The sequence below is a fragment of the Falco biarmicus genome, chromosome 5 (genome assembly GCF_023638135.1).
Source record: "Falco biarmicus isolate bFalBia1 chromosome 5, bFalBia1.pri, whole genome shotgun sequence".
NCBI classification, from domain to species: Eukaryota; Metazoa; Chordata; class Aves; order Falconiformes; family Falconidae; genus Falco; species Falco biarmicus.
The window spans coordinates 34,284,412-34,299,108 of NC_079292.1; the positions used below are offsets into that span (position 1 = coordinate 34,284,412).

The window sequence follows — 14,697 nt, forward strand, 5'->3', positions numbered from 1 at the left end:
TCCTTTTTCCTTTGTAATTCCTAATTCCTTTGTGATACTTTCATGCGCTCTAACAATAATCAGATCAGCAGAAGTGACAATTCTGATATGATATGGGATTTTTAACATTGATTTCAGTGGAAGAACAATTAGAGCAGTGTTGACAGTAACTCAGCCACAGTGTTGGAAGTGTAACATTCATTTAGAGAATATGAGACACAAGAGAAACTAGTAAGAGATTCGAGGAGGCAAGAGCCATCATTAAGTTAACGGGACTACTTTCTTCATTCTACTTGCTTCTTGTTGGTAAGAGACCAGTATTGTAAATCAGAAGTAACCCAACTGAAATCAACACAGCCCACGTCATTTCAAGAATCAAATTTCAAACCACTGTAAGAAGCACAGTTTTGTAATTAATACCTCTTCTGCATTGCAACTCAGTGAATCCAATGTGAATGGGGCATCTAAAACAGATTGAAAATTTGTGAAAATTTGTACTCAGGCAAATTTCCAGCTACTTTAAAATATATCCTGCTTTGCTGGGAATCCTTATTAAAAGAACAGAATTATTAAATGGAGACATTTATTTCCCTTGCAAAACTCAGCTTCACCTATTAACTATTAACATGAACAGGAAGGAGGTTCCACTGAAACACAACAACAGCAATTGCAGAGTGGTGGCAAAACAGTTTACATGGGAAGTCTAAAGGGAACAGTTGGAAGGATTGCAGAGTTATTGCCTAGCAGAGTCTGACGGTATCTGCTGTGCAGTGAGACACCTGCTAGTATATTAAGCTTGGCTTTAAAGAAAAATATATTAGATGTATTATTTGGTAGTGGTACTAAACTACTGAGGTAAGAACAAATCTTACAGAAATAAAGTACTCCTTGAAATTGAACTGCATATATTTGATTGAACTTGTACATTCATTTTAGTTCTGCCTTGTTTGGTTATATAATACATTTGAACCTAAACCCATATATTGCTCAATAAATATATTTTTAATGCACACAAAAAAACGATGGAATGTTTTCCAGAGATATTTGGATAGCACCCGCTAATTGTGACAAGCTGGCTGCTCATTTCTCTGCATTAACTTGAACTATGCCCAGGGACTGCTAACCAGGCAAAAAATCTCTGCTGTACTTTTCTTTTACACTTTTTATAGAAGCCCCAGAATTGGAGAGAAATTAATGCTACTTACTATGAAAAGTTAACCATAAATCACTCAAGAAAACTTGCTGTAAGTGTGATTTGCATGCCACTGTGTCTAGATCATAATGACCTGCATCATTTGTACAGTAACAATGAATAACAAATAGGAAAGCAGTAACTTTAAAGTGAAGCTTCGACTTTGTTTATAAGTTATTTGTTGTTTGTATCTACTGAGCAAATATTTCTCATGGTGCAAAAGACCAGCATACAAAACAGTCACTAGAGCTGCATTTAATTTTGCAAAATGAAGACACCTTCTAAAATTTACATCTGGCTGTATGCTACTGTGCCTACCTAGCTACAGGAACTGAACTTTAAATATATGTAGAGAAAGAGAAAGGAAGAGGAGGAGGAGAATGAGAAAGTTTTGATGAAAGCCTGTTTTATCCAGTAGGGATTCAGCTTTTTTTTCTGAATGTCCTCCACTGGACTGAATAGAAGTAGGTTTATTTAATTTCCAGCCTGCATTAAGTGTTAACTAGGAGTTCAGTACTGCAATCTTTGTGCTGAAAATATCCCCACTGGCTTCTAAAGGGCTAATAGAAATTTTGATTGCATGAGGACGGCAGAATTGCACACAAAACACGTACTTCCAGCACCCCGTATAGCCCACTGTGCTGCCTCATAGCAACAGAGGCAAGGTTGCCACTGGGCTTGTATCAGGAAAGCTGTTTAATTTTATTCCAAAAGAAAACATTTTCTTAAATAGCTGCTCAGCCCGCTGATGTTACCTGAGAATTCATACATATCCTTCTTTCTCTTAATAACTTCTATAATAAAAATGAAGGAGAATATAGTCATAACTGAATTTCACATGCAACAAAATAAGAGAAGCTGACTAAAAACACGTCAAGTGAATACATATGCAGTATCTGCAATATGACTGATTGTAACATTGTCATAAAGAGCAATCCTGTTCCAAGTAAATAAACTTAAAAAGTTAAGTCAGTCATGTATATACTAATTGTTTTTCTTTTTGTAAGAAGCTTTAGTGATGGAGCCATAAAGCAACATTTTATCCTGGCTGAAAGACAGCATGACTTCCTCGTAATGAAAGCGACATGGGTTGTGACCTTGCTCTGAACGTGGGCACTATTGCCCACTACTGAGCTTGAGCCTTATCTCCCATCATCACTCTTCGTAACTCCCTCTGCTGGGACCTCCAGTGTCACCAAAATGTACCTGTCTGAGCTGAAATCTTACCTTTAAAAAAGTCCATTTCAGCCTGAATTCTTCTCCAAAATCTCAGCCAGCACCAGAAAGAAAGTATGGAAAAACAGCACATTTTACCTTGTCACTCTTTCCTGTGAAAAGTTCTGGTATTCCCCTGCACTGGAGGATGGGTCTAAAGGTCAGAAGGGAAGTGATGTTGTTTCAGGGACATGCTTTTTCCCAGCACTGATCAGCTTTAGGTGACCTAGCAGCTAGAGAGTCCCTCTCTCTCCCTCCATTGATGCCTCACAGATGCTTAAGCTTAGAGGGAGATTAGGGCCCTGAAGCAGAAAGCAAAGAGCCCATGTCTCATTTCTCTCAGCAATCCCTGACAGCCAAGAAACAAAACTGTCTGATCCAAATGCTCAGAGAACAAAGCAGAGCAGAAAGGAGGGAAAGAAGTTAATATAGCCAAACAGGAATATGCTGCTAATGCAACATTTTAGGAAAAAATTCTCTCTGAACAGCACCTACGTTATATTGGGCAAAAGTCAGCAGCGGTCATGATGCACGGCTGCTATAATCGTGGGTGCATTATGTCCGGCCCTGTGGCATGATGTGTGGCAGAGCTGGACTCTGAATGTGATGCGTAGTCTGTCCTGAATATGCGAAATAGCTTATAATGCTACATCAACAGAACATCTTCTTGGGTTCCAAAATAGGTATCCAAACTTCATGGATCTTTTTTATTTTAATCACATGGGTCCAATTTCCCCCAAAATGTGCAGGCACTCCTTTAAAGCCATATTAATTGTACGATCAACATTGTATGAAGGCCCACCTTGCTGCCCCTTAGCAGCTCAGCTGCAGCCATGCTGAGCGCTTGCAGCTGACGATCAAGCCAGTGGAAGCTGTGCTTTGGACACATAAACTCTTCTGATCCATAAGTACTAAGACACATGGGAGGGAAAAGTGCTGCACTGGTCATCTCATACTCCACACTTGTGTAAATTTTAACATAAATTTCTGTAGGCCTAGATGTCCATTTCTAAAATGAGGCTAGCACCACCACTTCCCTCCCTATGTTTACATCTTCTGTTCACTAACTGTTGGTGATGCACTCTGATACCATAACTGGATGGCATCTAAGAGAACTGCATGTAGCAGATAGGAACTGGGAGTATGAAGCAAATGAAAAGTATACAAAGCTATTGTATAGAAGGACAATTCAGTTAGCATGGTCCACTTTGTAAGTGGACATCTTCCTATGTAGAAAACACTGGGCAACTGCATAATTAAAAATCCTAGTTAAGGTGCATGCAAAAAAGGAAAAGAATGCAACAATAAAATTAACTTTAGCATTTTTCAGTAACTGTACATTTAAATTATGCAACTTCAAACACATTTTTTTCTTTAAACAGAAGCATTTTGCTGTACACATAGTACACTCAAATCTTCTTGGAGCTAGAGAAAGGACCTCCATTTGTGGTAGTGATATCCAAGTCAGGGCTTGACTATGCTGTACATCTTTAACATTTTCAAAGGAAAAAAATATTGTGACACTGCAACTTACAGAAGTTTCTTATGTAAACTTTTACAACCTACTTAAATAATGGTGGAAAAAGCTACAGAAAAAGTCCATAAGACTGAATTCATTTAACAAATATAATCCTAAAATCCAGAGTAATGTAAATTAGAAGCATAAGAAATGCTGAGGTGCCAGAAAAGGTGAAAGGTTGTCAATCTCTTATGACACACAGTGTAGAAAACGGTGATGTCAGCTCCTGTGAGATTTCTTATGACTTCCTATGTCCTGCTTTTAACATGCTTAAAGTTATCTTGTTGACAACAGCCAGTAGAAGTGAGATGGTTTAAAAAATAAAGGGATCGGTAGCAACTAACTTAAGGACAGAATGTAGCTAATATGCTAATGGTGATACTTTGATGTTCACCAAGGTCATACATTCTGTGTTCTTCTAAGCCAGAGGAGATGGGTGCAGAATTTGCTGAAAAGTACTTTATCCAATATCTACTAAATGCACCAGCTGCAACACCAAAGGTACTCCAGCTTTAAAGATACTCCTGCCTGGTGCCAAAAGTTACATCCTCCCACCGAACAAGGGAAGACTCCAGGTAGTTCTGCCTATACTGTTGATCCTGGGACCGTATTCCAGCTCATTCCTTCACTGAACTTGATCCTAAGGTGCCTGAATTTTTTTGGGTTTTTTCATTTTACAGATTTATTTATTTTTCACAGAAAACTCTATTAAGAAGTCTCTAATGATGTCTCATTTTAACAGCATACAGCTAGCTAACTTGTGAATTAGAAATAAAGATATAATAAACAGGTATGATAAAATGGGTACATTGTTTAATATACTAGGTAAAAATGGATTATAAAATAATACTGTGGGAATAGATTAATACATTTATTGCACTACTAGATTCTTGGACAGAAGTGGCAAACAATATGGAAAATAGCACATTCAAGCTTTATTTTACACCTAGAAAGTTTCTGATAGAGTTTCACATTCACTGCCGCAATTCAAACAGAACACAGGCACACACAGAGGTGTCTAAAAAGCAGGAAATACTAAGCAGTCTAGACGAAAGAAAGTCTAACTAGCCAGCTTTATGATAGTAAAAAGTGATTGAAATATGAATCTTGCTGTATTTAACAGCCTGCACATCACATTTCCCCAGACAGCTCCTCTGAAAGGTTGACCCATTTGTTTCAATACAGTGGCCACTCAACAGCACCAAAAAAGACTGTATATCCAAAGCACTGTATGGAAATTCTTCTTCCAAATGTACTATGTGAAGCCTAAAGTACAAAAGCAGTTAATTTATCACAGAAGCAGATATTCCTACAGTAAAGTAACTAATTCAAACTGCTGATGATGCACTAAATCAGAGTGAGTTATGAACACATGCATAGCAGCAAGTGAAGTTCAAAAGGATAGAGATCTATGTGATCAATGAGCTGCCACATGGAAATGAAATGCAGTGTTGACAAACGTACAGTAACAGAGATGAGACTCCAAAATAATCAAGCCAAATAGAAGAAAAATTTAAACAAACCAGTGCAGAAATGTCTTATTACAGAGCTTGAGGTGGCTCTTTACGCACATCTAAGTACCAGACTTTCAAATCACTCACTTTCTCTATATATTTAATATGGAAAAAAAAACCAAACTACTGAACTTGAAGAGGTCCCTTGCTATAAAACAGTAAAACCTTCCAGGAAATGTAATACAGTGACACCAGTCATGTAAGCAACCATCTATTTCAAGCACACAGATTGGGAACAACAGCCTACAGATGAAAATCTCACACAAATCTAATATTATATTGCATATTACTGCCCTGAGTGATGACTGAATGATAAGGCCAACTTAAAGCTGCTTCCTCAACCAGTCTATGCAGTTCAGAAACGTACTCAGAGCAAGTGGTGCTGACCAAGCCTCTTCATACTCTAATTGCTGTCCTAGCTGATTAATGGCTTTTTGACTGAAAAGCAACACCACCCTGTAAGAACAGTACTAGCATTCTGTCATGTGCACCTCTTGAATTTCCCTGGAGCATAAAGAAACTGCACATCATGAAAGTTGTCAGGACTTTTTAAAAGAAAGAAATCGCCTACTCTGAGAAGGAAGGGTTTATTAGACATTTTCTAAAAATAATAATAGCTGTGACTTCCTCATATGCAAGTGTTACCAGCTGTGGCTGCTACTGTGGTTATTCTATTATTCATTACAGCCAATATCAGTATGTTCTCTTTTGGTTTTGTCTATGGTGTGCTATGTGAAAACAATGAGAAAGTCCTGTCTTTGTTACTAAATCCTCTGTTTGAAAATGTCGTATGATTCAAGACATCGTATGTCTTTGAAGGGCTTCCAGAAAATCATACATTCACTAGGTGGTCTCTTGGCTGCAGTTTTATTGTGGAACTTCCACACTATAATCCAATAGTCTTTCACAGTACATTTACTGTGATAGGAACAGACCAGTTATTCTTGACAGTTATGAATCTCTCCAAGGCCATCTATGCTGTAAAACTGAGCATCTCTTCTACAATTTTACCTCCTTGCAGATTCCTCAACAGAACAGTTTGCTGAGCAGTTAGGGATCATGTGCACCTTTTTACATTTACTTCAGTTCATATTCATTGTTGAAGAATATCTAACAAAGAGTCCCGCTCTCCATCAACTTATTTTCTTCTTTTTAACACAATTGATTGTTTTCCTTGACATATAAGGGATTTTTCTCCTCCAAGCTATCTCTACCCGCTTTTCCGAAAGTCCACCTGCTAGGTGACAGCATGTAATTAGATTAAGAAAAAATTGGTAACGAACAAAAAAGGTAGCCATCTCATTTGTTCCTGCTCTAAACCTTATCTTTCACTCTTCTTGCCCAAAGGTTAGCATATTTGTTGTAGCTTCTCTTATATAAAAGCTCTAACTCTGTAGCTCTTAATGAGATGATGAATTTTACCTTGATTTCGATGAAACCACAAACACTCAATGCAAACAGAAATAAAGACCTAGTCATTTTGGTTTATGCTAGTGTAATGAGACTACAGGAATACTCTTGTTTATCACCTGTGAAACACTTCAGGACATACCTGATACACTAAAAAGAACCGAGAAAATATTAATACCAGAAGTACAACACAGCAGAGAAGAAACAGTCCGGAAGGTTCCTGGAGTGTGTGGAAAATAACTTCCCAACACAACTGGTGAGAGGGTCAACTAGGGAAGGCACTCCACTAGACCTGTTGACCTGTTGTTTGTGAACAGAGAAGGACTTGCAAGTGATGTGATGGTTGAATGCCATCTTGGACATAGTGATCACAAAATTACACGGGTTTTCAATTCTTGGAGAAGTAAGGAGGGCGCTCAGCAAAACTGCTACCTCGGACTTCCAGACAGCAGCCTCTGGCCTGTTCAGAAGATTGGTTGGCAGAGTCCCTTGGGAGGTAGTCCTGAAGGGCAAAGGAGTCTAGAAAGACTGGACATTCTTCAAGACAGAAATCTTAAAGGCACAGGAGGAGGCTGTCCCCATGTGCCAAAAGGCAAGCCAACAGGGAAGACTGGCCTGGCTGAACACAGAGCTTTCTCTGGAACTCAGGAAGAAAAGGAGAGATTATGAACTTTGGAAGAAAGGGCAGTCAACTCTGGAGGACTACAAGGATGCCATGAGGTTGTGCAGCGAGAAAATTGGAAGTGTCAAAGCCTAATTTGAACTTAATCTGGCTATTGCCATAAAAGGCAGTTAAAAAGTTTCTGCAAATACATGTGCAACAAAAGGAGGGCTAAGGAGAATCTCATTCCTTTATTGGATGTAGAGAGAAGCATGGTGACAAAGGAGGAGGAAAAGGCTGAGTTATTTAATGCCTTCTTTGCCTCAGTCCTGTTGTTCTCCAGGTATCCAGCCCCCGACACTGGAAGACAGGGATGAGGAGCAGAATGAAGCCCCCATAATCCAAGAAGAAATAGTTAGCAACCTGCTACACCACTGAAACACCCACAAGTCCATGGGTCCAGATAGTATCCACCCAAGGGTACCAAGGGAGCTGGCGGAAGTGTTCACCAAGCCACTTGCCAGCATTTGTCAGCAGTCCTGGCTAACTGGGGAGGTCCCAGCAGACTGGAGATAAACAAATGTGACACCCATCTACAAGAAGGGCCAGAAGGAGGATCCAGGGAAAAAACAGGTCTGTCAGCCTGACCTCAGTGCCAGGAAAGGTTATGGAGCAGATCACCCCGAGTGCCATCACATGGCACTTACAGGACAACACGGAGATCAGCACGGGTTTATGAAAACCCCCGCTCAGTGAATGAGGCAAAGGTTGTGTTTTCTACCTGGACCTTATTAAAGCCTTTGACAGCATCTCTCATAGCATTCTCCTGGAGAAACTGGCTGCTCATGGCTTGGACAGGTGTACTTTACACTGGGTAAAAAGCTGGCTGGATGGCCAAGACTACATGGTGGTGGTGAATGGAGTTACATCCAGCTGGTGGCTGGTCACAAGTGGTGTTTCCCAGGCCTCAGGACTGGCGGAAGTTCCATTTAATAACTTTATTGACAATCTGGACAAGGGGATCAAGTGCACGCTCAGTAAGTTTGCAGATGACACTAAGTTGTGGGGGAACATTTAAAAAGGCTCTGCAGAGGGATCTGGACAGGCTGGACCAATGGGCTGAGGCCAACTGTGTGATGTTCAACAAGGCAAAGTGCTGGGTTCTGCACGTGGGTCACAACAACCCTACACAACGCTACAGGCTTGGGGAAGAAAAGGACCTGGGGGTGCTGGTCAAGAAGGCCAATAGTGTCCTGGCTTTTATCAGAAACAGTGTGGCCAGCAGCACAAGGGCAGTGATTGTCCCCCTGTACTCAGCACTGGTGAGGCTGCACCTCGAATCCTGGGTTCAGGTTTGGGCCCCTCACCACAAGACAGACACTGAGGTGCTGAAGCGTGTCCAGAGACGAGCAAGGAGGTCTGGAGCACAACTCCAATGAGGAGCGGCTGAGGGAGCTGGGTTTGTTCAGCCTGGAGAAAAGGAGGCTCAGGAGGGATCTCAGTGCTCTACAGCTGCCTGACAAGAGGCTGTAGCCACGTGGGGATCGGTCTCTTCTCCCAAGTAACAAGGGATAGGACAAGAGGAAATGGCTCAAGTTGTGCCAGGGGGTTTAGATTGGGTATTAGGGAAAAATTCTTCACTGAAAGGGTTGTCAAGCATTGGAACAGGCTGCCCAGGGAAGGGGTTGAGTCACTATCCCAGAGGTATTTAAAAGATGTGTAGATGTGGCACTTAGGGACATGGTTTAGTGGTGGATGTGGCAATGCTAGGTTAAGTGTTGGGCTTGATGACCTTAAAGGTCCTTTCCAAACTAAATGATTCTATGATTCTAATAACACTGATGTGTTCCATGTACTGGAATCTAATGAAAAACAAAGTAAATATGGCAAAGCATAGGTCCTTCAGAACTCAGTTACTCAGCAAGCCACAAGAATAACCCAGGAGGAATGAACGATCGAGAGCATTTTCAGAGTATTCATTATTTGAAGAGATTTATAAATAGTAGTGATACTTGATTTTGCAGCTATCCTTGAGAAAGGCCATTACATTGAGCATTAGAATTCCATGAAAAAACTGGATTCAAGACACCATAATGCTAAACCCCAAGTGATGGTACTGGGGCTAAACAGCTAAAAAGCCTAAACCGATGCATGATAGAAAGGGTAAATTAGTACTCCAGTTCTGCTTATCGTTAGCAACGCTGGCCTCCCAAATCTACAGTGCAGGAACACTATTTTGTTAGATCCACAAAACACAAAGAATTAAATAACTGACAGACATTTCCAATTGCATAACTTTTTGCTTATGAACAAGCTTATGAAATCTTGTTTTATGTTGTTCAATTTGGAGACATACACATGGAAAATCTCTATCTGGACTTCAAACCCTTTTTATAAAAGAAGCTAGAATATCATCATCTTACTGAACTCATGCCAAGACTTTCACTACACAGATTTTTCAGTTAGATTTTTCAGAGACTTTCATTAGCAAACAGAAGAGTTTCTATTTAGAGCAGAACCGGTAAAAAGCAGAAATAATAGGAAACCACTCAAATCAAAAAACAAAGCCCCATTACAACTTTATAGTAATTATGATTATTTAATCCCTGCATAGCTCTATTCTTTGATCTGAACTTTTTTCTAAATTTGTTTCAGGACAACTTGCACACTGTTTTTTCTCAGGCAAACATAGAAGAAAATAGAAAAACAGGGTTTGAGATGTACGTATTAAAACTTTTCTAAAACCCTGAGTGAATTTTTTTTTTGTGGGAAATTGAATTTCCATATGAATGGATCTGTGCAGGCAAAAGTTTCTAGCTAGAACATGGATTTTGCTAGACTAAGGACAGAAGTCATATTGGCTTAAATGAGATGACATATACAAGATTTTATGCAGGAAAATTTCAATTTCAAGATTTCTCAGCTGGATAATAAGATATCAAAGTGATCTAACTTGGTTACAACTTAGAAAATGATCCAACTGGGTCCTGTGAATAAGTTATGCTGCAAACCCTGAATGTCCTGTAAACTCTCCAAAAAGCTGTATTTCCCCAGGTTTCCTTTAATTGCCTATTGCATAGAACACACCTCTGACATAACCAATGTGTTTATTTAACTTTTGTTTTATATTTTAGCTTCCAATTTATTTTGGTTAGAGGTAGAATTATTCTGTTAAAAAATGACCTGATCCTAGACATAGTTTATTTAAATTTCAAAATGAAAAGCTTACTAAGAACAGATAAGATTGATTGCTCTTTCCATCTTAGCATAATTGTATTTCAGGTGAACATCAATTTACTTTAAAGGACACTTCTAAGTAGCAGGCTGCATCATACATAATTCATCAATCACAGCTGCCTGTAACATGATTAATTCAAGCAGATTTCAATGGAATAGAGGGAGTTGCATTGTTTTTTATGCTTTGGCTTGTTTGTTTTTAAATAGTTTACAAAACACTCATTTGTGCTGAATTATTTCTGAAAAGAGTTCATCCTTTGTAATCAGCATGTTGAATTTCTCTTCATACAGAAATGTTACCTCTCTAAATTTTTTTTAAAAGGCAGAGTGAGTTTTAACAAAATCATTAAGGCACAGAACATCCCAAGCTTATCAAAGGTAAAAATAAAGCTCAATGATTTTGCTTTGGGGGAAGGGAAAGCAAAAGTATTTACCTGAAAAGCAGTATTAGTTTTAGGGCTGTGGATTTTCTAGCTGGCTTGATATCACTTGTTATTATTTGTTAGCCCAGCAAGAAAATGTAATTGAAGTAGCTCCTTCCTCAGGTAACCCTTCATACAGTTGTCATATGGACAAAATGGCTTTCAAGTGGCAATCCACACAAAACAGACACAAATGTATGCAATTGCTTGACACACCAAGAAATACAGGTGAAACTGGGGGCACCGCCATGTGTGTTACACTACTCAGCAACTTCCATCAAATTCAGTTTCAGGGACACACTGGTGCCTTAGATGGCCCTGAAGTAAAGAAACACTTCCACAGATGCAAACATAGTTTAAAAAGAAAAAAGAAAGCAAGAGAATCTGCTGGAAATGTACACCTACACAAAGACAGAAATGCCTTTACTTACTTGTAAGCCCATTTGAAACACAGAGTGACCCATAAAGTTAGCCAACATTCGAATTAGAGCTGCACCCTGTGGGAAATAATAGAGGAAAAAAGGTGTTACTGTTTTTGCATGTCAGTTTTACACAATAAAAACCTGAAGTAGGCATTTCCATCCAACACTATCATTTTGGACTGGAGATTAATAAAATCTTCTTTTGAGCTGGAATGAAAAAAAGAGAAAGATAAAACAATGCAAATACTTACAAGCAAAAGTGAGGAAGCAGGCTGACTTTGTTAATATCCTGTCCCACAGATTGAATAAGGCACAGGTCATAAAACACACTCACTCCACTGCTGGAGCACAGATGTGGCAGCTCCCCAGCTGGTTGCCCCCAGCCCTTCTACGCACTCAGCAGTACTGCACAGTTTTAAATGAGGGAAAAAAACATCCACGCTAAATCATACTGCAGTGATTATTCATAATTTTACCCTTGTTATACTACTGTAAAACAGGATTTAGTGAGACTACTTTCCTTTGTAAAAGCCTTCAAGGTCTGATGATCTGGAAGTGGATCATTTGCATAGGAATTTTATAATATGTATATAAACATATTTGACTTATTAATCAACAGCTTATTTCCAAGACTGTCATGCAAAGAGGTAAGTACCTGTATAAAACTTTTTCTCTACTTATATTAGTTCTTTGCCCCTTCAGGCAAAGCAGAGAGATCTGAAAGATTTCTTCTGTTTCACAGGTGATTCTATTTCTCAGCACTTACACCAAGAAACAGATTTCTTTAAGGCATCCCTTTTCTATTTTCTCACTCCCTCTCAGAACCACAATTGCTGCGTGTTTTCCCCGTGCACAAGTGCTCTGTTTCAAGCACAAGTATCTTTGCAGATCTGATTTGATGATATAGCTATAGTATCCCTCTTTGAAATCCATTTTCTAGACAACTAACATTCCGATGCCATTAATCAAATGTTATACTTAGTACTGATCACTGCATGACAGGGAGGACACTATTGATTTAAAGTCAGTGAACTCAAAGGCCGTAAGAAAACATGATGCTAGAACTCAACAATCTCAGCTACAGATATAGGTTCAGGAATTAGGCTAATGCTCAATTAGAAAATAAAGAAAAAAAGAAACATTTCACAGACCAAAAAATTCCCAGGTTATAAAGCCAAAAGGACTATTATAACAATGTAATCTGACTTCCTGCATTAATAGAGGTCAAACAGTAATTTAGGCAAAAAACCTACACAACAGCATCTATTTTAGGAAGATTCAAGAACAGGAAAATGTTTACATAACTTGTCACAACTAATATTTACTGTCACAGTAAAAATGTGCACCTTCTTACTAATTTGAATATCTCTAGCTTCAGCTTTCAAAACAAGATTTTATGTCTTTTCCTGCTAGATTAAAGTTCAGAATAATTTTGCAATTTAACAGTTGTACAATTTTTAGACCATTTTACACGTTCCACTGATTTTTTGTATAAAGACTATTTTTGAAGTACTGGAGGGAATATCTGTATTAACCAACATTTGAAATAATGGCATAAATCAAAAAGATTTGTAAATTACTAGTAAATTGTAAGAAAACTTCACAGTTCCTTCACATAGGCAGCAACAACAAATAATACATAGTAAAGTAACTGAAGAAAAAAAAAAGGAAAAAAAATCATTAACTGAGGAGGTATTTGTAGTTGCTTATATAAATTGGACAGTGGATAAACCAGAAGATGGTGTTTGCATTATTAACACTGCTATGTTTTTATGGTGGTACATAATTTTACTGGGAGACCAATCATGTCTGGAAGACACAGCAGCACAGAACATAATCCCTCGAAGCAGATTATTACCTGAACAGACAAGACCATAGGTCAGGAAGCATTATTACCCTTATTTTACTAGAGGAACAGAAGGAGTAAAGTTCTCAGAGATGTTTAAGCAGATAAACAGCAGATAAATCTGTCTAAGTAGATAAAGAGAAGATTAAAAAATTCTAATAAATAGATAAATCCTATTATCCTGTATGCAACTTGGGCAGGACAACCCAAAACTTCTGTAGCAGAACCAAAAGTGTCTACAATATAAAAGTAATCAGCCTAAACCCTGACATTTTTCCACTTATCACACATTCCTTTTCCTACTCCTTTGTAAGTATTCCAGGATCCCCTTGTTTGTTTCTCACAGTTTAAATGTCACATCGTAGCAACAGTCATATATTTATATAGGTACCTTAACTCTACTGATTCCTGTGAGAAGTAAGCAAGCAAATACCTTCATCTGATCTTGCCTGTAGAGTCATCTTCTATCCAGAAACCAAGAACAGTCAGAAACACGTAAAAGTGACAAAATTCCTCTCACAGGTAATATTTAGCCACACGTTGGATGGAACTACAGCTGCCATTACACAGCAAAGAAAATAAAAAATGCAAGCAAAGACTGAATAGGAGATCCAAGGCACAAAGGCAGGACTACTCTCTTAGGATCCATCCCTTCTCACAGCTACTTTAGAAGTACTTTCTGCCAATTAATTACTCTCAGGAAACCCAGAAGTCTTACTTGCAGCTTGTAGAGCAATATGCTTGTCCCAGTTCTGCCACCTTCCCCACACAGGGAAAGCAAACGCCTTCTTAATTTATTTGAGGAATGGAAGGTATTCTGAACAAAAAGGGGAAAACAGAAAACCTGAGAACCTTAAGGAAAAAACTGTCTTGGGAGAAGGGAGAAGAAATGGGGGCAAATGCAGCCCTTGGTGTGGAGGGAAAAGAAATGGGAGGAAGGAAAGGGAGGGAACCACCCACTTTACCTTTCTTGCAGTTTGAGAGCAGGCAGAACAGAGAACAGTGATACATTTGTATGAAGAACAGAAGCAATCAATATACTCCCAGCACTGGGAAGGAAAGGGAAAGGCAGCAAAGACTGCCACTCTGACTAGAGATGAAAAGGAATAGACTTGCAGGCAGAAGGATAAAAAGCAAGAGGTATGCAGAGTAACTGGCATAAAGAAGAGGGGCTTACAAAAAAGAGGAGCTTGGAGGATGACTCTAACCAGAGGGTCCTGGGAGGTAAAGAAGGTATGTGTAGTAAGTTCAGTTACAGGAGTAAGAGAATACATAGCCCTGGGGTCATCTGAACGGCCCAATGTGCTAGCATTTTCATTGCCTATTTGCCTGGCAAGCAG

The 14,697-nt window shown here is 39.0% G+C and overlaps 1 protein-coding gene across 1 annotated transcript in view; it reads right to left on the reverse strand.

Annotated features, from left to right (window-relative positions):
• Window positions 1–14,697, reverse strand: part of TRHDE (thyrotropin releasing hormone degrading enzyme) — a 214,307-nt gene that overhangs the window by 86,203 nt on the left and 113,407 nt on the right. Inside the window, exon 7 of the mRNA XM_056338965.1 lies at window positions 11,521–11,586. Coding sequence (XP_056194940.1) covers window positions 11,521–11,586 — 66 coding nt within the window. The remainder of the gene's footprint in view (window positions 1–11,520; window positions 11,587–14,697) is intronic.